The sequence below is a fragment of the Pseudophryne corroboree genome, chromosome 1, assembly GCF_028390025.1.
Source record: "Pseudophryne corroboree isolate aPseCor3 chromosome 1, aPseCor3.hap2, whole genome shotgun sequence".
Taxonomy (NCBI): Eukaryota; Metazoa; Chordata; class Amphibia; order Anura; family Myobatrachidae; genus Pseudophryne; species Pseudophryne corroboree.
This window is the reverse complement of record NC_086444.1, coordinates 366,964,905-366,992,603: the sequence shown is the minus strand read 5'-3', so window position 1 is coordinate 366,992,603 and position 27,699 is coordinate 366,964,905. Positions and strand designations below refer to the sequence as shown.

The 27,699-nt window shown below is 43.6% G+C and overlaps 1 protein-coding gene across 6 annotated transcripts in view; it reads right to left on the bottom strand.

Annotated features, from left to right (window-relative positions):
* The window catches only part of CABIN1 (calcineurin binding protein 1), a 459,275-nt gene that overhangs the window by 197,428 nt on the left and 234,148 nt on the right, over positions 1-27,699 (bottom strand). For all 6 annotated transcript variants that reach the window (XM_063913010.1, XM_063913005.1, XM_063913009.1 and 3 more), the window contains 4 exons: positions 22,999-23,114; positions 2,093-2,254; positions 1,482-1,688; positions 1,136-1,281 (listed from right to left, as the gene is read on the bottom strand). In XM_063913010.1, the coding sequence (XP_063769080.1) occupies positions 1,136-1,281; positions 1,482-1,688; positions 2,093-2,254; positions 22,999-23,114 (631 nt within the window). The remainder of the gene's footprint in view (positions 1-1,135; positions 1,282-1,481; positions 1,689-2,092; positions 2,255-22,998; positions 23,115-27,699) is intronic.

Genomic DNA, 27,699 nt, shown 5'->3' with positions numbered 1-27,699 from the left:
CTATATTGTCTTCAACTGTAAGTCACTGTCTTCCTGTTTTGATTATGTGCATATGTACTCTATAATTGGGCGCTGCGGAACCCTTGTGGCGCCATATAAATAAAGGATAATAATAATAATAATACAGTTCATCGCAGTTGGGCTAATATTTCCTATGAAACACACTGACAGTCAAAATTATGCAAAGAACCTCAATTTTACTGCAGTATTTTTAACAATTATTCTGATTAGCAAAGTTTGGAGTGTGAACCTTCATTATCTTTTTTTTTTTTGTCTAAGCATGGTAGCACCTCTCATTATGTTTAGAGTTCAGGTGTGCAGTCAAATTCCTCCCCCCTTCCCTTAGTATACTGTTCATTGAGGTTGGGATGGATGCTTTTCATTTTTGTAATCTTAGCTTTTAGGACAGTACTTAATTTTCAACAACAAAATTATAATTTAGAAATAATAATAATAATAATAATGATAAAGAGTACAACAAAAAATATGAAACCTGAAGGGATTACAAATTTAGAATTTAAGGGTGGTATTTATTAAAGATTAGAGACAGAGATAAAATACCAACCAACCAGTTCCTAGCTGCCATGTTACAGGCTGTGTTTGAAAAATATCAGTAAAGGGGGGTACACACGGAGAGATCCGTGCTTAAAATCTAAGCAATCTTGCTAGATTGCTTAGATTTTAAGCACGGATCTGCCGTGTGTATGCCCCCCAGCGATAGCGATGCGCGGCCCCGCGCATCGCTATCGCCGGTGCTAGATTGAGCCTGCATGCAGGCTCAATCTAGCGGGTCGCTCACTTCACCGTTGTGTGAAGTGAGCGGCTCCCCGTCAGCTTTCCCCCTCGCTCAGCACATCGCGCTGTGCTGAGCGGGGAGAGAGATGTGTGCTGAGCGGTCTGTGTTAAGATCGCTCAGCACACATCTCTCCCGTGAGTACCCCCCCTTAGGAGCTGGTTAGTTATTGCTTTACCACTCTCCACTTGATCTCTCTCCAAAGTTTGATAAATATCTTCCTAAGGTTAAGAATCACTGATCTAGTACAGTACAAAACAATAGAATACAACATGACACAGTGTCAAAGTATTGTTCTCAAAGTGAGCATGACATAAACAGGTTGAATTAATTTAGACGCACCTGTTGGGACAGCTGCAGATGTCATGCATATAGAATTTAATAGCCTTGGTCTGTTCCTTGTTTTTAAAGTGATAGTCTGCGAGAAGATAAAATAACTCGCTCAGCACTGCAGGGGAATTCTCCGCTCCCTCTGGAAGTAATGGCACCTGAAACAAATGTATTCAATGTCAGTAGTTAAAAAGAAATTACATTTTCTTCATTAGTTTACTTGTATGTTTGACACAGATTCTAAAACGTCATAAGTTACATACAGCTACAGAGGTTACAAATATATATTTGAGATTGTTCCGTAATACAGTGACAAAAACACAAATGTAACTGGTGGGTTTACAAAGAGCCCATGTACCTTTGTGCTTGTGCCCTCAATGTAGGCAGAGACACTCTCCATGCTCAGTTTCGGTTTATCGGAGGGGGGTAGCACTGTGGAAATCTTCTTCAGTAGATTAGCCAGGTCTGCCGAGACTGTGCTGGTTTTGTAGCTATCAAATTCTGGAAGGGTCTTTGGCTTGAAGTACTCAAACAGAATCAGTGCATCTTCCCAGAGAAGCTTTACCTGCAGAGCATCAGACAATTACCCAGGTCTGTTCCATATCCATAACAAACACAACATATTATACCATATGTCATGCCGACAAGGTTTACCATGATGGAAGCCATGGAACCTTGAGATATCTATTTTGTTTCCAGTCTCATTCATGAGTATTATATATGAGAATGTATCCGTAGCAACCAATCAGATTTTGTGTATTATATTCTAGGCTGCAATAGATAAATGATAGATAGAATCTGACTGGTTGCTATGGGCAAAACCACCAATTGAAATTTTTAGAAGAAAGAAAATAAAAAGAAAATGGTTGCAGCTTTCTTTAACGCAACTCTTGCTGCAGAGGTCTTTATCTTTCTCAGACATATCTGGCAGTAATTCATGCTGTTCAATAGAACAGTGTTGGCAGATACCTGTTGTACAGAATGCTCTTCTAGATAGCGAGCCTTGCTCTTCTTGCTGGGGTGACCATACAGACAGTAGAAGCACTGCTCCAGAGCTGTCTCTAGTTCCTCCTTGAAGGGATGTGTATCTTCTTTGGAGGACATGGCTAGCTCTTTCTGCAGGACACGTACCTATATATATTTAGGAAAAAATAGGTCTTAATAAAAGAATAAAAATAAAGATTTTCATTCACATAAATGTAAAATCGGCCAGGTCTGGGAATCAGGGATATTAAACGTGGTAAAAAAATCCTTATTACCTGATCCCGGCCGGAAACGGAATCGGCAATCGGACATTTTTAACATGGTTAATTTCCCCGATTCGATCATGGGCAGGGTCTGGGAAATTGCCTCATGGATGTAAGTGGGCCTTAAGTCTAAAATATCCTAATTCGCAGTCCAAACTAAAGTATTCATGGAAACATTTAGCCACTACATGTAATACAGAGATTAATGTGAACTTGGTTTAGGGGTGATTCAACTGTGTAACGTCTCTCATGTTATGTGTATTATATACACAAGCAATTTTATTCTTGCACCTAGCACATTTAGTGGGCACAGAACACAAATACATCAACTTCTGGTCCTCTAGTTGCGAATGTAATAAAAACATGCCCTCTTTATTACAGAGGCATGGGTGTGGTATGGAAGGTAGATAGTAACTAGGTTGACAGTGTCTAGGTCGACAGTAACTAGGTCGACATGGTCTGGGTCGACAGGTCAAAATGTCGACATGAGGTTTTTATGTTTTTTTGGTGTCGTTTTCCTCGTAGAGTGACCGGGAACCCCAGTTAGTGCACCGTGTCCCCTGGCTTCGGGCAGATTACCGTTCCAATCGTAGTCCACGTGGATCGTTAAGTTTGAAAAAGTTCAAAAAAAGAAAAAAATAGTGAAAAACTTATGTTGACCTTTTGACCTGTCGAACTAGAACATGTCGACCTAGAGACCCTGTCGACCTAGAGACCCTGTCGACCTAGTTACTGTTGACCAATACTGGTCGACCTAGATAGTGTCGACCTAGAGATCGGATCCCCAGAGGCATACCCAACTCATTAAATCAATAATCAAGACAAAAAAATGAATAAAAACCATTACAACGTAACTTAAATACTTTATATTTGCAAAGGTTTAATCAATACATATAAAAGCCATATTTATTACACTGTCTATAAAAGGAATTTTGTAATTATAAAAAAAATATACATACAGTATATCGTCTTCCGTTGATATATCAAGCAGAGAAAAGAGTGAAGTTGCCCATAGCAACTAATCACCATCTACTTGTTATTTTATAGAATGTACTTGATGAATACTTCCTCAAAGAGCACTGGTTGCTTTGGGCAACTTCTCCACTCTTTTCACTACATAAATTGCTCTCTTCAATGACACCAGTGGTAATAGTGAGCTAGCCAGTCAGGTGAATGTCAATGCAATACAACTCAACCAAGAAAAAAAACCCTGGTGTATAAAACACAACTTTTACACATAGGGGTATATGAAAACTTGATTTTTTGCTTGCTAAACATTAATATTATGCTACGTTTCCACAACTTGCTATGCTTTGTTAAGTCCATAATACAAAATACACTCGCAAAATCATAGCGCAAGACCCGGCACCACTCAACTGAATATGTGTTGATAAGGAGACATCTGGATCTTTGGCACCATGACCAGAAAGGGAGTACAGGAGCAATGATCAACTGCTTACAATCTTCAAACACAATATACAGTGTAGTCGGAAAGAGGATGATTGCAGAGTACATACAGTGCATCCGGAATGTATTCACATCGCTTCACTTTTTCCACATTTTGTTATGTTACAACCTTATTCCAAAATGGAATAAATTAATTTTTTCCCCTCAAAATTCTACATACAATACCCCATAATGACAACGTGAAAAAGGTTTTTTTTTGAGATTTTTGCAAATTTATTAAAAATAAAAAACTAAGAAATCACATGTACATACTGTAAGTATTCACAGCCTTTGCTATAAAGCTCAAAATTGAGCTCAGGTGCATCCTGTTTCCACTGATCATGCTTGAGATGTTCCTACAGCTTAACTGGAGTCCACCTGTGGTAAATTCAGTTGATTGGACATAATTTGGAAAGGTACACACCTGTCTATATAAGGTCCCACACTTGGCAATGCATGTCTGAGCACAAACCAAGCATGAAGTCAAAGGAACTGTCTGTAGACCTCCAAGACAGGATTGTCTCGAGGCATAAATCTGGGGAAGGGTACAGAAAAATATCTGCTGCTTTGAAGGTTCAAGTGAGCACAATTGGCCTCCATCATCTGTAAATGGAAGAAGTTTGGAACTACCAGGACTCTTCCTAGAGCTGGCCGGCCGCCTAAACTGAGCGATCGGGGGAGAAGGGCCTTAGTCAGGGAGGTGACCAAGAACCTGATGGTCACTCTGTCAGAGCTACAGCATTCCTCTGTGGAGAGAGGAGAACCTTGCAAAAGGTCAACCATCTCTGCAGCAATCCACCAATCAAGCCTGTATGGTAGAGTGGCCAGACGGAAGCCACTCCTTAGTAAAAAGCACATGGCAACCCACTTGGAGTTTGCCAAAATGCACCTGAACTTAGACCATGAGAAACAAAATTCTCTGGTCGGATGAGAAAAGATTGAACGCTTTGGCATGAATGCCAGACGTCATGTTTGGAGGAAACCAGGAACCGCTCATCACCAGGCCAATACCATCTCTACAGTGAAGCATGGTGGTGGCAGCATCATGCTGTGGGGATTTCTTTCAGTGGCAGGAACAGGGAGACTAGTCAGGATAGAAGGAAAGATGAATGTAGCAATGTACAGAGACATCCTGGATGAAAACCTGCTCCAGAGCGCTCGTGACCTCAGACTTGGGCGACGGTTTATCTTTCAGCAGGACAATGACCCTAAGCACACAGCCATGATATCAAAGGAGTGGCTTCAGGACAACTCTATGAATGTTCTTGAGTGGACCAGCCAGAGCCCAGACTTGAATCCGATTGGACATCTCTGGAGAGATCTGAAAATGGCTGTGCACCGTCGCTACCCATCCAACCTGATGGAGCTTGAGAGGTGCTGCAAAGAGGAATGGGAGAAAATGCCCAAACATAGGTGTGCCAAGCTTGTGGCACCATATTCAAAAAGACTTGAGGCTGTAATTGATACCAAAGGTGCATCAACAAAGTATTAAGCAAAGGCTGTGAATACTTATGTACATGCGATTTCTTAGTTTTTTATTTTTAATATACAGGTTGAGTATCCCTTATCCAAAACGCTTGGGACCAGAAGTATTTTGGATATCGGATTTTTCCGTATTTTGGAATTATTGCATACCATAATGAGATATCATGGCGATGGAACCCAAGTCTAAGCACAGAATGCATTTATGTTTCATATACACCTTATACACACAGCCTGAAGGTCATTTTAGCCAATATTTTAATAACTTTTTGCATTAAACAAAATGTGTGTACATACACACATTTCATTTATGTTTCATATACACCTTGTACACACAGCCTGAAGGTCTTATAATACAATATGTTTAATAACTTTGTGTATTAAACAAAGTTTGTGTACATTGAGCCATCAGAAAACAAAGGTTTCACTATCTCACTGTCACTGAAAATGTTCCGTATTTCAGAATATTCCGTATTTCGGAATATTTGGATATGGGATACTCAACCTGTATTTGCAAAAATCTCAAAAAACCTTCTTCACGTTGTCGTTATGGGGTATTGGCCCTCAATCCGAGTTGTTCGCTCGTTGCCGAGTTTCGCTATATTGCGATTAGTCGCTTACTGCGCATGCGCAAGGTTCACAGAGCGCATGCGGGTAGTTATTTTACTCAAAAGTTAGGTATTTTACTCACGGCATAACCAGGATTTTTCATCGTTCTGGTGATCGGAGTGTGATTGACAGGAAGTGGGTGTTTCTGGGCGGAAACTGGCCGTTTTATGGGTGTGTGCGGAAAAACTCTGCCGTTTCTGGGAAAAACGCGGGAGTGGCTGGAGAAACGGGGGAGTGTCTGGGCGAACGCTGGGTGTGTTTGTGACGTCAAACCAGGAACGAAACTGACTGAACTGATCGCAGTGGCAGAGTAAGTCCCGAGCTACTCAGAAACTGCAAAGAAATTTCTATTCGCAATTATGTGAATCTTTCGTTCGCAATTCTGCTATGCTAAGATACACTCCCAGAGGGCGGCGGCTTAGCGTGTGCAATGCTGCTAAAAGCAGCTAGCGAGCAAACAACTCGGAATGAGGGCCATTGTGTGGAGAATTTTGAGGGAAAAAATTAATGTATTTCATTTTGGATTAAGGCTGTAACATAACACAATGTGGAAAAAGTGAAGCGGTGAATAATTTCTGGATGCACTGTACGCTCAAAACCGCGCGTTCTGGAATTATATAATTGTTAGTGATATTGAAAGGACTATCGCATCATTTATAAAATTGTTTAGGTGTGTACCCAGCTTAAGCAAAATTCCCATGCAATTAAGATCTTTTAACCAAAATGCATGGCCCAGTAAGACCTTCAAAAATAAATTCCTGGTAAGATATAGCTGTATGTACAGTGGTATTTTAGTATCCTGCACCAGACTTCAAATATAATTATTGATACTTTCAATTCGTAAGGAACAAGCCACTAAAAATTGATCCTCTACAATACGTTAATAGCTTATGGTGCTGGAGGAGCTCCAAACGATCAAAACCTTAACATGTTAATATCTACTTATTGGCAGTCGCCAAAAAAAAGAAAGATTGCTTTTTGGAGCACTCTTTTATATTTTGTATACGTGATAATTAAATTGATATGATTGTTAATTTTAAAACGTAACTTTTAATGTTCTTACTTAAGATAATGGAGGTAAGTAATTGTGATTTGTGTGACTTTGTAGTTAATAATATGTATGTCACCCCCTCATTATGCTAAATATATGTTAAAGGACAATATTCGTCTCCGTGGTGAATTTTTTGTATGAATGACATTTTTACTTAAATCCAATGTATGGATAATCAATGCCTACATCATACAGCTTAGATCAAAGTATCATAAGTAGTTAATTTAGGGCATAATTATTCACCTATTATTTTAGCAGTGATATGTTGTTATGACCGATACAGCATACAAACATTTACATATAAGATTATAGGTTAGGAATCAGTTTTCAACCTTATTGATAATTATTTCATAAAACCATCACCAGTTAACACCTGTAAATATATCCTGATTGTAAAAATAATATTACACAGCTGTCATAATGATAAGGAGGGGGTGACATACATATAATTACTTACAAAGTCACACAAATCACAATCACCCCTATTATCTTAAGTAAGAATATTAAAAGTTACGTTTTAAAATCAACAATCATATCAATTTAATCATCACATATACAAAATATAAAAGAGTGCTCCAAATAAAACAATCTTTCTTTCTTTTTGGCAACTGCCAATAAGTAGATATTAACATGTTAAGATATGGCTGTAGACATATAAAAGGTCTCAAGAATACACATTTAATTCTGAAAGATCTTTCTGAGCTATCAAATTCTTTTCTAACAACACAATGACAGCAACAATATGCCAAGAGGTACTATGCCATGGATTGCACCACAGACATTAAAAAAAAGCCCCTATAAAATTAGATATACAACATAGCCAAAACATCAGGGGACCACTATATCTGTATTACACAACGATTTTAAGCTGACATTGTAATAAACTCTGAACAGCAGGCCCTTCATTACACTGACAAAGGCTGGCATGTTTTGTCCAGAAGACCTACTAGGTCTACAACATTGGTGCCAAACATACAGACAAACACCTAGAAAAGCAAGGGGTTAGGGGATCAGATGTAATGCTCCTTGTTCCCCTTTATCTAACATTCCATCAGCGGTCCTCCTGTGACAGTCAAGGCTGGCAACAGAAATGTTGGGGCCCGGTACACTCTATATTTTTGTGTTCCCCATCCCTATCAGGAAGGTATACGCTGGTCAGCCATTGGCTCAAACCCCCCTCCCCCGTGTCTCTCCAGCCCCACTAATCATCGGTATTGCTCCAGCCTCATCCTCGTCTGTCTCTCTTCGGCACCATCCCTGTGTCTCCAGTATCATACCAGTATCTCTCCATCTCTTATCTTCACTGTGTCTGTCAGAGTGTCTCTCAGCCTCCCCATCCCATCTCTCTCAGCCTTCCCTTATGCCTCTCAGCCTTCCCCTTGTGCCTCTCAGCCTTCCGCAGCCCATGCCTACCCAGCCAACATTTACCTCCTGTACTATGCATCCCAGCAGCGCAGCGTCTTGACGTTACATTCGCTGCATCAGACAAAACAAACTTTATTGTGCCGCCTACTGGCGGACGGGCTCCCTCTCTGATGACCACAGCGTGGCACAGGCAAGGAGGACACTGGACTCCTGATATTCCTGAGGGTCTGGGGCCCATGGAATCTCGGGGCCCAATACTACTGTCCCCTTTGTCCCCCTCTAGCCAAATGTTATATTCTACTGATCAACCCCCTACTTCCAGTACCAGTACATCTCACTCACACTGTCAAGTCCTCAACAAATTACACACTGAAATATGCAGCAATACAGCCAGCAGCAGTAGATGGACATTAATACACAAAGATGGCATTGTTCCATATAGCAGAACAGTGCCGCAGGGAATATCGGGGCAGCACCTGTTGCTTACCTGCAAGCAGGGGTGTAGACAGAACTCTATGGGCCCCATAGCAACACTTTAAAAGGGCCCCCACCGCAATGCTTGTAAATAGACATGTCTCCACAGTGGCAGCTCCTTTTATGCCCTAGTTCATTTTAGCTCCCACAGTAGTGCCCTAGTTAATTTTACACCCCATAGTAGTGACCTCAGCCGCATAACATCCACTACACACACCTCCCTTACCATTAAAACTTACTAAAAATAGAATTCCACCCAGATAAACATCCTTAGCCTACATAGACATCTGGTGAGAGATCATATCCCATTGACCTCTTATCTCACATTATTTGCAGATACCTTAAGACATGGGTCTTCATCCTGTGGCCCTCCAGCTGCTGTGAAACTACACATCCCAGCATGCCCTGCCACAGTTTTGCTATTAAGGTATGCTAAAACTGAGGCAGGGCATGCTGGGATGTGTAGTTCCACAGCAGCTGGAGGGTCGCAGGTTGAAGACCCATGCCTTAAGGGCTTCAGCCCCATGGCAGCATTTAAATCTTACATGTCGGCCCCACGTCTGCAGGTCCTTCAGGGCTTATGAAATTGCAGTTTACAGTGAGTGTAAAGATGGTGGAGGATGAAGGAGGAAGCGGAGACCAACCAGCTCCTACCTGAGGGACACTTTCTAATGTAGTAGATTCCTACTCTGAGTGGAGATCTTCACTTCAGCACATTATCCCTTTCTGGTCCTAATCTCAGCATTCAATCCACACCCCCTGCAACCTTCATAAAGCTTGTAATCAAGGAGAAGTCTACTGTTCGACCATGCCAAGCTCACTGATTAGCTTTGCCATGCTTGTGAGGGTGAAATAGGAGTGCGGGAGATGGAACATATTAGTGTTCACGCTAGGCTGTTTCAGCAGGGCGACATGCAAAATGTGCACTGTCCTCCTGGAGGCACCCCACTGGAACAGCCTATCCTCTTCTGTCCCCACTAGGGAGGCCAATCGGCGGGATCCCGGGATTTAGGCCCAAAAATGGCCGGGATTCAAACCCGGGATTAGAAGCTTCAGTCCCGGGGATTGAGGGATCAGCATTGAGCGTCCTCAGGACGCTGCCCGGCTCCCCCCTCCCGACTCCTCCTGCGCAGCGTGACCTGTGACTGTAAGGTCACGCTGCGCTGTCAGCAGCCGCAGAGCCAGAAGGTACGGCGGTCTTCCCCGGCCGCCTCCTCCTGGCTCCCCCTGCACTCACCCGCCGCCTTCTCCTCACCTGCCGCCCGGCTGTGCAGGTTTGTACATTTATTTATGTCTGCGGGGCGGTTGGGGAGAGATGGGGTGGGGCGTTGGTGGATGGCCGGACACAGTTGAAAGCCAATCCCGGGTATACCGGGATTGACCATTTTTCAATCCCGATACCCGGGATTGAAAAAAATGGGCCGGGATTGGCTTCCCTAGTCCCCACCCACGCATTGTTCGCGGATAGGGAACGTTGCGGTGTAGCAATCACCACCAGTGAATAGATGCCGTGCGCAGTGAGGTGAGAGGTTGGAGGCAGCCCAGCATGTCCGTAAATGCTGGGCACACCCCCATGAGTGATGCCAACAGCGCCACGCCCCCTCCCTGGCTGGTCATGGCCCCATTTCAGGCAAATGCATGAATATTGTGCCCGCACCTCAGCACCCTGCTCTGCCTGCATTCTAACGAGAACACTACATATCAGTGTGAAGCTTTACTGAGTGGGAGAGACAAAGACTGCCACCTATATGCTGATAAGCCTTTTCTAGGCAGGCCATGGGTCAGATCCAATTGCTTAACAGACAATCACAGGAACCTAATAGACAACTATAAATCCTGTGTCTGGGGCCCCTATGCCTCTGGGCTGCATAGTACCTGCAATATACCACTATAGCCTGCAAGATTAATGCGTGGCAATACAAGTACAGTATATAAGCAAATAGTGGTGGACAGTTGTAAACCCCCTATTAGAAACAACTACTAATACAGACAATGATGCAGCACTAATTAAACAATCACAAACTTGAAAGAAACAGTGAAATAAACAGATATGGAGAAAGAAAAAAAATAACACTTTAATTAGCATATAATAAATAACATTATCTAATCATTTCTTGTTCTTATAAAAATACATTGATCTCATCTCAAGGTATAATTATAACATATACACTATAATATAAAATACAGAGATGATCTTTAAGAATCATGAACTACAAGTCCCTAAATGAGTATTATAATCAGTATGGACACCAACAAGATGCACTGGAGTTTCACTATGAAATATTGTTGCCAAGTCTTTTACGTGAGCATGCCAGCACTAAATGAGGTCTCAAGTAAAAAGCACCTTGTTACTACTACTGCAATGTGCTTATTGTATTATACAGATTATCCTCATCAACATCTTTTTCCTTTCAGGGGATTAATAGTAAGTGAACTACTTACAAAAAACAAAGGCCTTTATTCACCCAATTTGTTATACAGATTCAGACTCAGTCGCAGACAGATATAGAAGTATCATATATCAAATTAATCAGCACTGTCTCCTGGTGTGTCCTAGTCACATCACATTGTAACTAAGACACATTACCTGGCGCTAGTAGAGTCGCACGGGACCTGGCAAGCCAGCGGCAATAATGTATGGGACACGTGTAGTACTTGTCTCACTGTTTCTTGCATTGCATATTGGAGGTGGATCAGACTACAGAAACACATCTGATGGGTATAGGCCACAGGTGTGGACTTTTTCAAAGATATCAACATAGCAGCTAGCATAAGAAGATACCAAAAGGTTAATAAGGGAGCCAACAAGATGGGCAAGTGGTTCTAATCTGCCATCAACTTCTATGTTTCAATGACCTAGCATGGGTTTAAATACCTTAAACATTACTTCCATCGTTCCATTTCAGAGTCTAATCTCATTAATTAAACATAGATTTGTCAGCTTGAATTAGCAAAACCAGGTCTCTGCGTCAGTAAATGGTAAAAATTAATGTGTGGGGAAAAGAAAACTACAAGGCAAAGAACAAGTTCTGTTCATGCTGCCTATTCCTGTCATACTGATCGATTACATTAGTCACATGTTTGGTACTTTGTACTGTGTCTAAGCAGGGAGAGAGAGCAAGTGAGAAGCTTTGGAGGGTGAGAACAGCGTCTGTACCTTGCCATAGTTTGGGTTAGAGACAAAGCCTGAGCAAAGACATTCCCTATACTGAAAACAAAAAGCAATTAAGACAGACAATGCACCTAAACTGCTGGATCAAAGACACGGTGGAGAAATAGGAAAGTAATATAGCCGAGAGCATCTTTCTTCAAGTGCCCTGCTATCCATGGTTACTGCTTACCACAACTGTCAGACTGTTCATCAGATGGCCAAAGAAGAAAGCGAGACTACAGATAATAGTGTTATAGAAACTGAAGCATGAGGAGCATGATGTATTCAACGATTGTGTGATTGTGCAAGAGGAAAGAGTGTGCAGAATATATGTGGACTGGGTGTAAATTCAGGCGAGGGAACTAAAGTTACTTAAAGCTAAACTACATTTTAGACTTCTTCTACACAGTTGGTGGGGAAAGATGGTTAGAAGGTTGGAGGAGATTTTAAACTACGTACCTGGGGGGAGGGTTTAGCAAGAAATTACGGGTCATTCAGTAAGAATAGCAAGGGTGGCATTAGTGAACAAAACGGGGGAGGAGTAGGGGGGGAGGAATAGAGCAGACGGCAAGGGTAGTAATATGGGAACTAAAAAGGGTTTTAGAATAACAGTACACAACGACGATAACAGGTCATCTTTGCTGCATAAGAATTACGATGTCCCTACCATAAGGGGAAATACATATCTCAATTGTATGTATGTAAATGCTAGAAGCCTTACAGGTAAAAGGGGGGAACTAGAAATCCTCGCAGCAAGCAAGGAATATGATATTATAGGCATTACTGAAACGTGGTGGGACAAATCTCACGATTGGACAGTCAATCTAGAGGGTTACACGCTGTACAGGAGAGAAAGACTAAATAAACGGGGTGGAGGGGTAAAGACATTTCTATAACCTGTTATATGGGAAGTTATTCAAGAAGGGACTGTAAATACTATTGAGACGTTATGGGTATTAACTGCATGCGGCGGTAATGGAATAAAGAAGTTATTATTGGGGTTATACTACAGGCTGCCTGGTATTAATGTGTCTGACGAGAAATTGTTACTGAACCAACTTGAAAGAGCAGCAGTAGTGATGGGAGACTTTAACTATCCCGAGATAAACTGGAAAATCAATTCATGTGATACTGCTAGGGGCAATATGTTTTTAAACATGCTAAATGATAATTACTTAGTTCAATTAATCGAGGAACCAACTAGGTACAATGCAATCTTAGACCTGGTATTAACTAACAATGGGGAATTGGTATCAAATATTGAAGTAGGAGAGCCCACAGGTAACAGCGACCACAATATGGTCACATTCAATATCAGTTTTCATAAGCAGTCCTATACTGGCTCAACTAGGACTCTAAACTTTAGCAAAGCCAACTTTGACATGATGAAGGAAGCGTTAAGGGACATTCAATGGGAAATTCTGTTTCAAGGAAAAAATACTACAGAGAAATGGGATGTATTAAAATCACTGCTAATTAATAATACTCGTAAATTTATTCCCACCAGCAGCAAAAAAAGGAATAAAAATCCCAAACCAATGTGGTTAAACAAAAATATAAAGGAATTAATGGACAAAAAAAGACGAGCATTTAAAAAATACAAATCTGAGGGGGATGCGGAGTAATTTCAACACTATAAGGACTGTAACAAAATATGTAAAAAAGGTATAAGAGCGGCTAAAGTAGAAACTGAAAGACTAGTAGCAAAGGAAAGCAAAGCGAATCCCAAATTTATTTTTTTAAGTACATCAACAGTAAGAGACTAAAGAATGAGAGTATAGGCCCTTTAAAGGACAAGAGGGGAGTCTTGCTCAAAAAATAAGATTTTAAACCTACCGGTAAATCTTTTTCTCCTAGTCCGTAGAGGATGCTGGGGACTCCGTAAGGACCATGGGGTATAGACAGGCTCCGCAGGAGACATGGGCACTATAAATAACTTTTAGTATGGGTGTGCACTGGCTCCTCCCTCTATGCCCCTCCTCCAGACCTCAGTTAGAGAAACTGTGCCCAGAGGAGATGGACAATATGAGGAAAGGATTTTGTTAATCTAAGGGCAAGATTTATACCAGCCCACACCAATCATACCATATAACCTGGAATATACACAACCAGTCAACAGTATGAACAAAAAACAGCATCAGACAAAGACTGATTCCAACTGCAACATAACCCTTATGAAAGCAACAACTATATACAAGTCTTGCAGATTTAGTCCGCACTGGGACGGCTGCCCAGCATCCTCTACGGACTAGGAGAAAAAGATTTACCGGTAGGTTTAAAATCTTATTTTCTCTAACGTCCTAGAGGATGCTGGAAACTCCGTAAGGACCATGGGGTTTATACCAAAGCTCCAAACCGGGCGGATGACTCTGCAGCACCGACTGAGCAAACGCAAGGTCCTACTCAGCCAGGGTATCAAACTTGTAGAATTTAGCAAAAGTGTTTGAACCTGACCAAGTTGCTGCTCGGCAAAGCTGTAATGCCGAGACGCCTCGAGCAGCCGCCCAAGAAGAGCCCACCTTTCTAGTGGAATGGGCCTTTACCGAATTAGGTAACGGCAATCCAGCCGTAGAATGAGCCTGCTGAATCGTGTTACAGATCCAGCGAGCAGGAGCGCCAACCTTGTTGGCTGCATACAGGACAAACAGAGCCTCTGTTTTCCTAATCCTAGCCGTCCTGGCTACATAAATCTTTAAGGCTCTGACCACATCCAGGGACTTTGAGTCCTCCCAGTCCCCCTTAGCCACAGGCACCACAATAGGTTGGTTCATGTGAAAAGAAGAAACCACCTTAGGCAAAAATTGAGGACGTGTCCTCAACTCAGCTCTATCCACATGGAAAATCAAATAGGGGCTCTTGTGGGACAAGGCCGCCAATTCGGACACCCGCCTTGCAGATGCCAAGGCCAATAACATGACCACCTTCCATGTGAGAAATTTTAATTCAACTGTTTGAAGAGGTTCAAACCAGTGAGACTTCAGAAAGTTTAAGACCACGTTAAGGTCCCACGGTGCCACTGGGGGCACAAAGGGGGGCTGAATGTGCAGCACTCCCTTCACAAACGTTTGGACTTCTGGGAGAGAAGCTAATTCCCTCTGAAAGAAGATAGATAAGGCCGAAATCTGTACCTTAATGGAGCCTAACTTCAGGCCCATATCCACTCCTGTCTGTAAAAAGTGGAGAAATCGGCCCAGATGGAAATCTTCCGTAGGAGCATTCTTGGCTTCACACCAAGAAACATATTTCCTCCAAATACGGTGATAATGCTTTGCCGTCACCTCTTTTCTAGCCTTTAGTAGAGTAGGAATGACTTTCTCCGGAATACCTTTTTCCGCTAGGATTCAGTGCTCAACCGCCATGCCGTCAAATGTAACCGCGGTAAGTCTTGGAACACACATGGCCCCTGCTGTAACAGGTCCTCCCTGAGAGGAAGAGGCCACGGATCTTCTGTGAGCAATTCCTGAAGATCTGAGTACCAGGCCCTTCGAGGCCAATCTGGAACAATGAGTATTGCCTGCACTCTCCTTTGCCTTATGAGTCTCAACATTTTTGAGATGAGAGGAAGAGGAGGAAACACATAGACCGACCGAAACACCCATGGTGTCACTAGGGCGTCTACTGCTACTGCCTGAGGGTTCCGTGACCTGGCGCAATACCGTCAAAGCTTCTTGTTGAGGCGTGACGCCATCATGTCTATTTGAGGAATTCCCCCAAAGACTTGTTATCTCTGCAAACACTTCTTAATGAAGTCCCCACTCTCCTGGATGGAGATCGTGTCTGCTGAGGAAATCTGCTTCCCAGTTGTCCACTCCCGGAATGAAGACAGCTGACAGAGTGCTTACGTGATTTTCCGCCCAGAGAAGAATCCTGGTGGCTTCCGCCATTGCCACTCTGCTCCTTGTCCCGCCTTGGCGGTTTACATGAGCCACGGCTGTGACGCTGTCTGATTGAATCAGAACCGGGAGGCCCTGAAGAAGATTCTCCGCTTGTCGTAGGCCGTTGTATATGGCCCTCAACTCCAGTATGTTGATGTGTAGACAAGCCTCCTGGCTTGACCATAGTCCCTGAAAATTTGTTTCTTGTGTGACTGCTCCCCATCCTCGGAGGCTCGCGTCCGTGGTCACCAGAACCCAGTCTTGAATGCCGAACCTGCGATCCTCTAGGAGGTGAACACTCTGCAGCCACCACAGAAGAGACACCCTGGCCCTGGGGGACAGGCTTATTTTCTGATGAATTTGAAGATGGGACCCGGACCACTTGTCCAGAAGGTCCCACTGAAATGTCCTCGCATGAAACCTTCCGAAGGGGATGGCCTCGTAGGTTGCCACCATTTTTTCCAGTACTTGAGTGCATTGATGGACTGACACTCTTTTCGGTTTTAACAGGTCTCTGACCATGTTCTGGAGTTCCTGGGCTTTTTCCATCGGGAGAAAAACCCTCTTTTGTTCCGTGTCCAGAATCATGCCTAGGAACGATAGCCGAGTCGTTGGAACCAATTGTGACTTTGGCAGATTGAAAATCCAACCATGCTGTTGGAGCCCTTTCAAGGAGAGTGACACGCTCTCCGGCAATTTGTCTCTCGATCTCGCCTTTATCAGGAGATCGTCCAAGTATGGGATAATTGTGACTCCCTGCCTGCGCAGGAGCACCATCATCTCTGCCATTACCTTGGTGAAAATCCTCAGGGCCGTGGAAAGCCTAAACGGCAACGTCTGAAACTGGTAATGACAGTCCTGTACAGCGAATCTCAGGTACTCCTGATGAGGAGGGTATATGAGGACATGAAGGTATGCGTCCTTTATGTCTAATGACACCATAAACCCCCCCCCCTTCCAGGCTGGATATGACCGCTCGGAGCGATTCCATCTTGAATTTGAACTTTTTTAAGTACAGGTTTAGGGATTTTAGATTTAAAATGGGTCTGACCGAACCATCCGGCTTCGGGACCACAAACAGGGCTGAATAATACCCTTTTCCCTGTTGAACCAGGGGAACCTTGACCACCACTTGCTGTTGATACAGCTGTCGAAGTAAAAAAAAAAAATTACATAAAGAGAACATACAAACTACACACATATAAGTCGCTATACTTGCAAATACGCGCAGCGAGCACAGCAATACATGGTAACACACGCATTTACACGGACATGCCACAGAGATGGATTCGACACTTATTTCATACAGTACATAATTATAATAATATCAAGCGCCAGACATCATGATGATTTAAAATTATCTAATGAATTAATGTCATGAATGTGCATTATTTGAACGAAACAAGATAGACCAGTCATGTTTACTATTAAAACAACCAGATTAATGTGTAGATTCATTTGATACTTGTTATTAAGTTGTAGGACATTGCAACACGGAATTATGATTAAATGTATAAAAGCTAAAATCACTTTTATTAGAACAATAGATATTCCAAACAGGTAATGAACAGGAAACTCAGGCCAGCCCCTTTGGACATCCCCAAGGCTGAACCTGTTCAGCATATACGAAGGGACTGGTGACTCATCGTGAACCCCTTCCCCAGAAACTAGATAACACATTGATCACACAGAAGCTCAGTGGTTTTTTGGTCTCAGAGGATGATGGACTTGCTGCCAGTTCAGTTCCTGTATTTATTTACAGAGAGAGGGAGACATAAGATGCATTGGAGGGAATGGTAATTGTATCGCTGGCATGTAACTGTATGTAACTTTATGTATTAACTGCTTACTGTGTGAGTTGTAATCATGTAACTATAGGTATACTGTACTTTGTAATATATATTGAATCCATATCCTTTTTAATAACAAATATATACATCAATGAGCTTTGGAACTCAGATAATGTGTGGGTGTATTGTTTTCTCTTATGGGATGCAGTGTTTTGCGATGTATAGCGCACATTCATGGGATATGGCCCTCTTCCCTCATGTGCTTATCCTTTCTTACTTTAATAATCTTCAACTGCATCAACTCCAGCAGTCTTCTGCCACCTGATACTTATTCCAGTGTCATCTGCTGATGTAACTATGTTTATTTACCCTGTACTTGTCCTATACTGTCATCAACTGTAAGTTGCTGTTTTCCTGTTTGATTATTCATGTACTCTGTAATTGGGCGCTGCGGAACCCTTGTGGCGCCATATAAATAAAGGATAATAATAATAATAATAATAATAATAAGGTAATAAGAGGTGCAGGCGTTTATAATATATATTAGAGGGGGCATTTTAAATATTTGCGAGAAAGCAATTTGGCATTCTTACAGCTTTTGAATTGCAGCTAACACTGTGGGGGGGCACCTCTCCGAATTCCAGCTTGTAGCCCTGGGAAACAATTTCGATTGCTCAAGGATCCACTTCTGAAAGAACCCAGATTCGGCTGAAAAGTTGAAGACGTGCACCCACCGGTGCGGACTCCCTTAGGGGAGGCCCAGAGCGTCATGCGGTGGATTTTGTAGAAGCCGGGGAGGACTTTGCTCCTGGGAGCTAGCCAACGCAGGTGTTATTTTCCCTTTACCCTTACCCTCTGGCAAGGAAAGAGGAGCCCCGACCTCTTCTGGCCTTATGCGACCGAAAGGAATGCATCTGATACTGTGGAGTTTTCTTTTGCTGTTGGGGAACAAAAGGTAAAAAGGTAGATTTACCCGCGGTAGCAGTGGCAACCAGTTGCCGCGAGACCCTCCCCAAACAACACTTCACCCTTGTAAGGTAAAACCGCCATATGTTTCTTGGAGTCTGCGTCACCCGTCCATTGGCGGGTCCATAGAGCTCGTCTCGCAGAAATAGCCATGGCATTGGCTCTGGAACCCAGTAGCCCAACGTCTCTTTGAGCGTCCCTCATAAATAAGACTGCGTCTTTAATGTGAGCTAATGTTAATAAAATGGTATCCCTGTCTAGGGTATCAAGGCCATCTGACAAGGTATCCGTCCATGCTGCAACTGCGCTACATACCCATGCCGATGCTATTGCCTGTCTGAGCAAAACACCTGTATGTGCATAAATAGACTTTAAAGTAGCCTCCTGTCTGCGATCAACAGGATCCTTGAGGGCTGCCGTGTCCGGAGACGGTAGCGCCACCTTCTTGGACAGACGCGTCAAAGCCTTGTCCACCATGGGAGAGGATTCCCAATGCACCCTGTCCTGAGCAGGGAAAGGATACGCCATAAGAATCCTTTTGGGAATCTGCAGTTTTTTATCTGGAGTTTCCAAAGCTTTTTCAAACAACTCGTTCAGCTCATGAGAAGGGGGAAAGGTGACCTCAGGTTTCTTCTACTTATACATGCGCACCCTCGTGTCCGGGACAGAGGGGTCATCTGTGATATGCAAAACCTCTTTCATTGCAATAATCATACACTTAATACCTTTAGCCACCCTTGGGTGCAATCTTGCATCATCGTAGTCGACACTGGAATCAGAATCCGTGTCGGTATCAGTGTCAGCTATTTGGGATAGGGGACGTTTTTGAGACCCAGACGGGTCCTGTGACCTAGACCAATCCGTGGATTGACTCCCAGCTTTTTCCCTGGACTCTGCGTTGCCGACGGAGACACACCACTCATTCGCTCCACCTCCTCCTTGGACGAGCCTTCCGCCTCAGACATGCCGACACGCACGTACCGACACCCCCACACACACAGGGATATATCTATAAGGAGACAATTCCCCAACAAGGCCCTTTGGAGAGACAGAGAGAGAGTATGCCAGCACACACCCAGCGCCTAGTAAATACTGGAAGATCACCCAAATAGCGCTTTTTATACCCAAACAATGTGTAAAAACACTCACTGCGCCTAGAAAATGCCCCCACCCCCCTTTTTTTCAGCCCTCTGTCCCCGAGTTTAGCAGGGGAGAGTCCGGGGAGCCAGCTTCTCTGCAGCGTTCTGTGGAGAAAATGGCGCTGTTAGTGCTGAGGGATCAAGCTCCGCCCCCTCCAGCGGCGGGCTTCGGTCCCGCTTCAATATGTAAAAAAATGGCGGGGGATCTTTACATTTACTGACTCCGCAGCCTAATTTACCCAGAAAAGCCATACCCGAGGTTTATTGCTGCCCAGGGCGCCCCACCTGCGCCCTGCACCCATCAGTGCCAGTTCCGTGTGTGTCTTGTGCGGGAGCAATGGCGCACAGCGTTACCGCTGCGCGCTTACCCCAGTGAAGATCTGAAGTCTTCTGCCGCCTTGAAGTCTTCTTTTCTTCTTATACTCACCCGGCTTCTATCTTCTGGCTCTGCGAGGAGGACGGCGGCGCGGCTCTGGGACGAACTGCGGGGTGAGACCAGCGTTCCGACTCCCTCTGGAGCTAATGGTGTCCAGTAGCCTAAGAAGCAGAGCCTATCATCTAAGTAGGTCTGCTTCTCTCTCCTCAGTCCCACGATGCAGGGAGCCTGTTGCCAGCAGTGCCCCCTGAAAATAAAAAACCTAACAAAATTCTTTATTTAGAGAAACTCTGGAGAGCTCCTCTGTAATGCACCCTATCTCCTCTGGGCACAAAATCTAACTGAGGTCTGGAGGAGGGGCATAGAAGGAGGAGCCAGTGCACACCCATACTAAAAGTTCTTTATAGTGCCCATGTCTCCTGCGGAGCCCGTCTATACCCCATGGTCCTTACGGAGTCCCCAGCATCCTCTAGGACGTAAGAGAAATGATAATGACATAGCAAACAAACTAAACAAGTTTTTTTCAATGGTATTTACCAGAGAGTACCAAATGTTGGGTCTAACACAAAATCTCAACAAAGATAATGTCCCACTGCTAAATGCCTATTTGAGTGAGGAGGTAGTCTGTGACCGATTAAAAAAGTTAAAGATTAATAAGTCACCTGGTCCCGATGGAATCCACCCGAGGGTTCTTATGGAGCTGCAGGCTGAACTAGCAAGACCTCTATTTTTGATCTTCATGGATTCGGTTAAATCGGGTATGGTTCCCAAGGACTGGCGTATAGCGGAGGTAGTGCCGATATTTAAAAAGGGGAGCAAAGCTGACAGTTAGGTTTACATCTATAGTGGGGAAAGTATTGGAAGGTATTCTAAGGGACAGTATTCAAAAGTTCCTTGAAGCAAATATGGTCATTAAAAGGAACCAACATGGATTTGTGAAGGACAGATCATGTCACACCAACTTACTTGGCTTTTTTGAAACAGTAAGTGCGAACCTGGATCAGGGTAAGGAGGTGGATATAATCTTTTTAAACTTTGCCAACGCTTTCGACACTGTACCACACATGCGTCTTATCTATAAGCTACAAGAAATAGGGATATGGAGCAAAATATGCACTTGGGTCAGTAATTGGTTAGATAATAGGGAGCAGCGCGTTGTGGTCAATGGATCATTTTCAAATTGGACCAAAGTAATAAGTGGTGTGCCACAAGGGTCTGTACTTGGACCACTTTTGTTCAACATTTTCATCAACGACCTAACAGTAGGTCTAGAGAGCATGGTGTCAATTTTCGCAGACAATAGCAAATTGTGTAAGGTTATAAATACGGAGGGGGATGCTGAGTCTCTTCGGAACGACTTAACTAAACTGGAAGCATGGGAGGCAAAATGGCGAATGAGATTCAACACAGACAAGTGTAAGGTAATGCACTGTGGGGGCAAGACCAAAAATTACACCTACATACTAAATGGGGTAATATTAAGGGATTCTGTACTGGAAAAAGACTTAGGGGTTCACATAGATAACAAATTAAGCAGCAGTACCCAAAGTAGGAGTGCAGCAAAGAAGGCTAATAAGATATTAGCATGTATAAAACGGGGAATTGATGCAAGGGACGAGAGTATTATACTCCCATTATATAAATCACTAGAGAGGCCACATTTTCAATACTGTGTGCAATTTTGGGCACCATATTACAATAAGGATATCCTGGAGCTAGAAAAGGTTCAGAGGCGGGCGACCAAACTAATCAAGGGCATGGAGACGCTGGAATACGAGGAAAGGCTTGCAAGGCTAGGCATGTTTACATTGGAAAAGAGGAGACTAAGAGGGGAGATGATCAACATCTACAAATATATAAGGGGTCACTACACAGTGCTTGGGAGGGACCTGTTTTCTATAAGATCAGCACAGAGAACACGTGGTCACTCGCTTAGGTTAGAGGAGAGGAGTTTCCGCACATTGAGGCGAAAAGGTTTTTTCACAGTAAGGACAATACGTGTTTGGAATTCCCTGCCTGAGAGAGTAGTAATGGCGGACTCCGTTAACACCTTTAAGAATGGGTTAGATAAATTCCTATTGGATAAAGATATTCAGGGTTATGGTGCGCATTATAGTTAATTTAGTCCTAACATAAAAATAACTAGTCCTATAATAAGACTGCATCGGAGACCACAAATAGGTTGAACTCGATGGACAATTGTCTTTTTTCAACCTTAGTTACTATGTTACTATGTTGGTGTACACCCATATAATTTCACACCATTTACAAAGGATCCAAATTCCCCATTTTAAAAATTAGATTCCAAGCAAAAACAGAAAATCATCTTGAAAACCCATTAAAGTCTATGCAGTATCCTGCATTGGGCAGGGCCATCACTACCTTTTTCATGCCATTGTATGTTGTTCGGTATCCGTATGATAGGTCAACCGTTAAAAGGTCGACAGTCAATAGGGTGGCAAATGGTCGACATGGTCTAAAGGTCGACATGTTCAAATGGTGGACATGACAATGGTTAAAACAACATATGGTCTACATGACGGGTTTTTTCCCAGCTTTTTCATACTTTACCACGTGGACTATGATTGAGAACAATAACTGAAGCATGGCAATCAAAGCAGTACACTAATTGGGGTTCCACGTGCTGCAAGGTAAAATTTTATACCAAGAACAAATGAAAACCCCATGTGGACCTTTTCATGAGTCGACCATTTCTGTGATAACCTTTTGAACCCAACGACCTTTTGCCCAAGTCAACCTTGGCATGTCGTCCATTTGGTGTTGACCTAGACACTGTCGACCTATTATACCTTAACCATGTTGTTCATGATAACTTAAACGCACAGCATAGTGCAGTAGGTTGACAATTTATGAATAAAGGATAATATAACATTTATAACTCACATAAAATTTGAGAAGGGCTCCATCTGAGTTACAACACCATGACCTTCTGCCCAAGTACTCATGGGCTGTATTTAGAAGCATTAGTGATGACGGAAGCATTGGAGCGGATGAGTTTCCTAAATGAAGAAGAAACCAGGAATATTTTTTATGCAGGTAAAAACAGAGCAGCAGCACAAACACACGGCAGCTTGCAATACCATAACTGAAATGCTACGATAGGTTAAAGAAGAAACATGCTGCTGAATATTGTATCAATGATAACTTTTTTTTTTTTTAAGATAGGAATCAGAAACTTGTAAGAATTTTAAAAAACTGTAAGACTGTAAGACAAAAACACGACACTGGTGAGATGGAGTCACTCTTCAAAAACATTTGTATAGTAACAAATTCTAAAAAGTATTATGAAAGAAAGAGGAAATTGATTGCAGCTAAAAATTCACAAACGTTTCCAAAATGAAAAAAATAAATGGGAAAAAAAAAAATTAAGAGCTCTATTCTAAAAAATGAAAGACCATATATATATATATATATATATATATATATATATATATATATATAGAGAGAGAGAGAGAGAGAGAGAGAGAGAGAGAGAGAGAGAGAGAGAGAGATGGTCTTTAATTTTATATATATATATATATATATATATATATATATATATAAAAAGAGACATGCTGCTGGTAAATGAGAATGAAGCAAGATAATTAAAGAAATAAATACAGATGTCTCCCTCAGATCTCTAGAACAGCTGTTTTATATGAAGATAGAAAAAATAGGATTTTAATTACCTACCAGTAAATCCTTTTCTCGTAGTCCGTAGAGGATACTGGGGTCCATTTAGTACCATGGGGTTTAGACGGGTCCACTAGGAACCATGGGCACTTTAATAAATTGATAGTGTCGGCTGGCACCTCCCTCTATGCCCCTCCTACCAGACTCAGTCTAGGAAACTGTGCCCGAGGAGACGGGCATACTTCGAGAGAAGGCTAGATAAGGATAGTGGTAAGATTCCGAACCAGCACACACAACAATAGGAAAGCCAAGCAAACCAAACTTAAAACAGGAACAGCAACGGCTGAACCAACATTACTTAACCAAGTAACAGTGCAGGAAGAACAAAGCAATGGGTGTGCGCCCAGTATCCTCTACGGCCTACGAGAAAAGGATTTACCGGTAGGTAATTAAAACCCTATTTTCTCTTACGTCCTAGAGGATACTGGGGTCCATTTAGTACCAAGGGGATGTACCAAAGCTCCCAAACCGGATGAGAGAGTGCTGAGGTTCCTGCAGAATAGAGTGACCAAACTGAAGGTCCTCAGAGGCCAAAGTATCGAACTTGTAGAACTATGCAAACCTGTTCGAACCTGACCAAGTAGCTGCTCGGTGGAGCTGTAAAGCCGAGACACCCCGGGCAGCCGCCCAGGAAGAACCCACTGACCGAGTAGAGTGGGCCTGTACAGATTTTGGACATGGCAAACTTGACGTGGAATAAGCATGCTGGATAATGATCCAGCATGCAATAGTCTGCTTTGAAGCAGGACACCCAATCTTATTCTGATCATAAAGAACAAACTGCGAGTTCGTCTTTCTGTGAGGAGCTGTTCTTGTCACATACACCTTCAAAGCCCTCACGACATCCAAAGACTTTGAAGTAGCAGAGGTGTCAGTGACAACCGGGACCACAATAGGTTGGTTTATGTGAAACGCAGACACCACCATAGGAAGAAATTGCTGACGAGTTCTGAGTTCAGCTCTGTCCTCATCTGAAAAAAAATGGACAAGGCCGAAATCTGGACTTTTATGGAGCCCAGACGTAGGCCCACATCCACTCCTGCTTGTAGAAAAAGCAGGAAACGTCCTAGATGGAATTCCACCACAGAAAATTTTCTGCTCTCACACCTAGAGACATATATCTTCCAAATACGATGGTCATGCTTAGATGTTACCCCTCCCAGCTTGGATCATAGGGGATAACCTTGTTAGGGATCCCTCTCCTGGCTAGAATCAGCCGTTCAACTTCCAAGCCGTCAAAAAAAGCTGCGGTAAGTCCTGATAGACGAACGGGCCCTGTTGCAGAAGATCCTAGAGGAAAGAGGAGGATGCTACGGATCTTCGAGGCGCATCTCCAGAAGGTCCACGTACCAGGCCCTTCTTGGCCAGTCCGGAGCAATTAGAATTGCTTGAACCTTTTCCCTTTTTATTCCCTTTGGAATTCTTGGGATCAGAGGAAGTGGAGGAAACACGTACACCCTCTGATAGACCCATGGAGTCGTCAGGGCGCCTACCACCACCGCCTGTGGGTCTCTCGACCTGGAACAATACCACTTAAGCTTCTTGTTGAGACGAGAGGCCATCATGTTGATCTGCGGATATCGCCATCGACTTGTCAAGCACCGGAACACTTCTGGGTGAAGTCCCCACTCCCCGGGTGCAGGTCGTGTCTGCTGAAGAAGTCTGCGTCCCAATTGTCTACTCCCGGAATGAAGACCGCTGACAATGCCACAGCATTTCTCTCTGCCCAGAGGAGAATTCTTGACACCTCTGACATTGCTGTTCTGCTTTACGTTCCGCTCTGTCGGTTTATGTACGTTACTGCTGTCACTTTGTCCGAATGGACCTGAATGGCCCGATCTTGAAGATGTGAGGCCTGCAGAAGAGCGTTGTATATGGCCCTGAGTTCCAGAATGTTAATTGGTAAGACAACTTCCTGACCTGACCATCTTCCTTGAAACTGCACCCCCTGAGTGACTGCTCCCCAACCTCTAAAGCTTGCGTCTGTGGTTAGCAGAATCCAGTTCTGAATTCCGAACCTCGGCGAGGCGAGAAGTCTGTAGCCACCAAAGAAGGGAGATCCTGGCTTTTGGCGACAGACGGATCCTCTGGTGCATGTGAAGATGCGATCCGGACCATTTGTCCAACAGATTGAGCTGGAAGGGTCTTGCGTGAAACCTTCCGTATTGAAGAGCCTCGTAAGATGCCACCATTTCCCCCACAAGGCGAATGCAGAGATGCACCTATATCCGGGCTGGCTTCAGGACATCCCGAACCATCAACTGTATTACTAATGCCTTTTCCAACGGAAGGAACACCTTCTACGACTCCGTATCCAGTATCATTCCCAGGGATGGGAGCCTCTGGGTGACTCTAGGTGAAATTTCGGAAGGTTCAGAATCCACCCATGATCCTGGAGAAGTTTGGTTGAGAGAGCAATGCTGTCCAGCAACCTTTCCCTGGACAGTGCTTTTATCAGGAGATCGTCCAGGTACGGAATTATGTTCACTCCCTGTTTGTGGAGTAGAAACATCCTCACTGCCATCATCTTGGTGAACACCCTCGGTGCCGTGGAGAGGCCAAATGGCAGGGCCTGGAACTGGTAGTGACAGTTCTGCAGTGCAAACCGTAGATAAGCCTGATGAGGCGGCCAGATCGGGATGTGAAGGTACGCATCCTTGATATCCAGAGACACTAGGAATTCCCCCTCCTCCAGACCTGAGATCACCGCTATCAGAGACTCCATCTGGAATTTGAACATTCGCAAGTACGGGTTCAACGACTTGAGGTTCAAAATTGGTCTTACCGAACCGTCCGGTTTCGGCACTACAAAGAAGTTGGAATAATACCCATTGTTTAGCTGATGAGGTGGAATGGGAACAATGACGTGAGTCTGTATCAGATTGTGGCTGGCATGTTGTAAAGTTATACTTGCCTCTCGTGAAACTGGCAAGCCTGATTTGAAGAATCAGTGAGGTGGGAGCTCTTGAAACTCCAGTCTGTAGCCCTGGAAAATAAGATTTATGACCCAGGGATCCTGGCAAGAATTTGACCAGATCTGACTGAAGAACTGTAGGCGAGCTCCCACCTGACAGCCTTCCAGGCATTGCGGTCCACCGTCATGCTGAAGTCTTTGAGGAAGCAGAGCCTGAGCTCTGTTCCTGAGCACCTGCTGTTGCTGGTTTGTGTGGTTTACCTCTTGCACAGCTGTGTACAATGATTTGAGTGTAGTCTCAATTTTACAATCAGCCGTGTCTTTCAGGGAGGCTGCACCAGGAACAGGCAATACAATCTTATGTGACAGCATCGGTGGATTTTCCCATTTTTTCCTATCCTCCAACGGAAAAGGAAAAGATGAGAGCAACCTTTTAGGGATCTGAAACTTCTTATCAGGATTAACCCATGGTTCTTCAAACAGGGTATTCAATTCCTTAGACGCAGGAAAAGTGACTGAGCACTTATGTCAGGAATCCGCATTCTCCATTGCATCACTTCCAGTGAACAGGCGTCTCCTGGCTTCAGTCCTTTGTTTTCAGAGTATTCCCTGTGAATTGGACCTGTGGAACTACAGGTCCCAGCAGTTCCAGTCTTCAGTCTCCTGGAGCTTACTGTGCTCCACCTAACCAGTTCTATCTTTTGGTAACCACTGGTTTCAGCCAGCAGCCTGGAGTACACAGTGCTTCTAGTTAAACAGCATTAACTCCCGGTGCACTACTGATCCCAGCCAGCAACCAGCAGTGCATTGCATTAACTGTCTACAGAATTATTCTCCCGGTTAATCACCAACTCCAGTTAACCCTCAGCTGATCTGGGCACCCAATCCTGGAGGGTGTGTTCTCACAGAGATTCATCCAATCATCACAGAGCAAGGGGTATAAACAACAGTTCCTGGCTCATTCTCATCGCCTTGGACAACGAGTCACATTTGGTGTG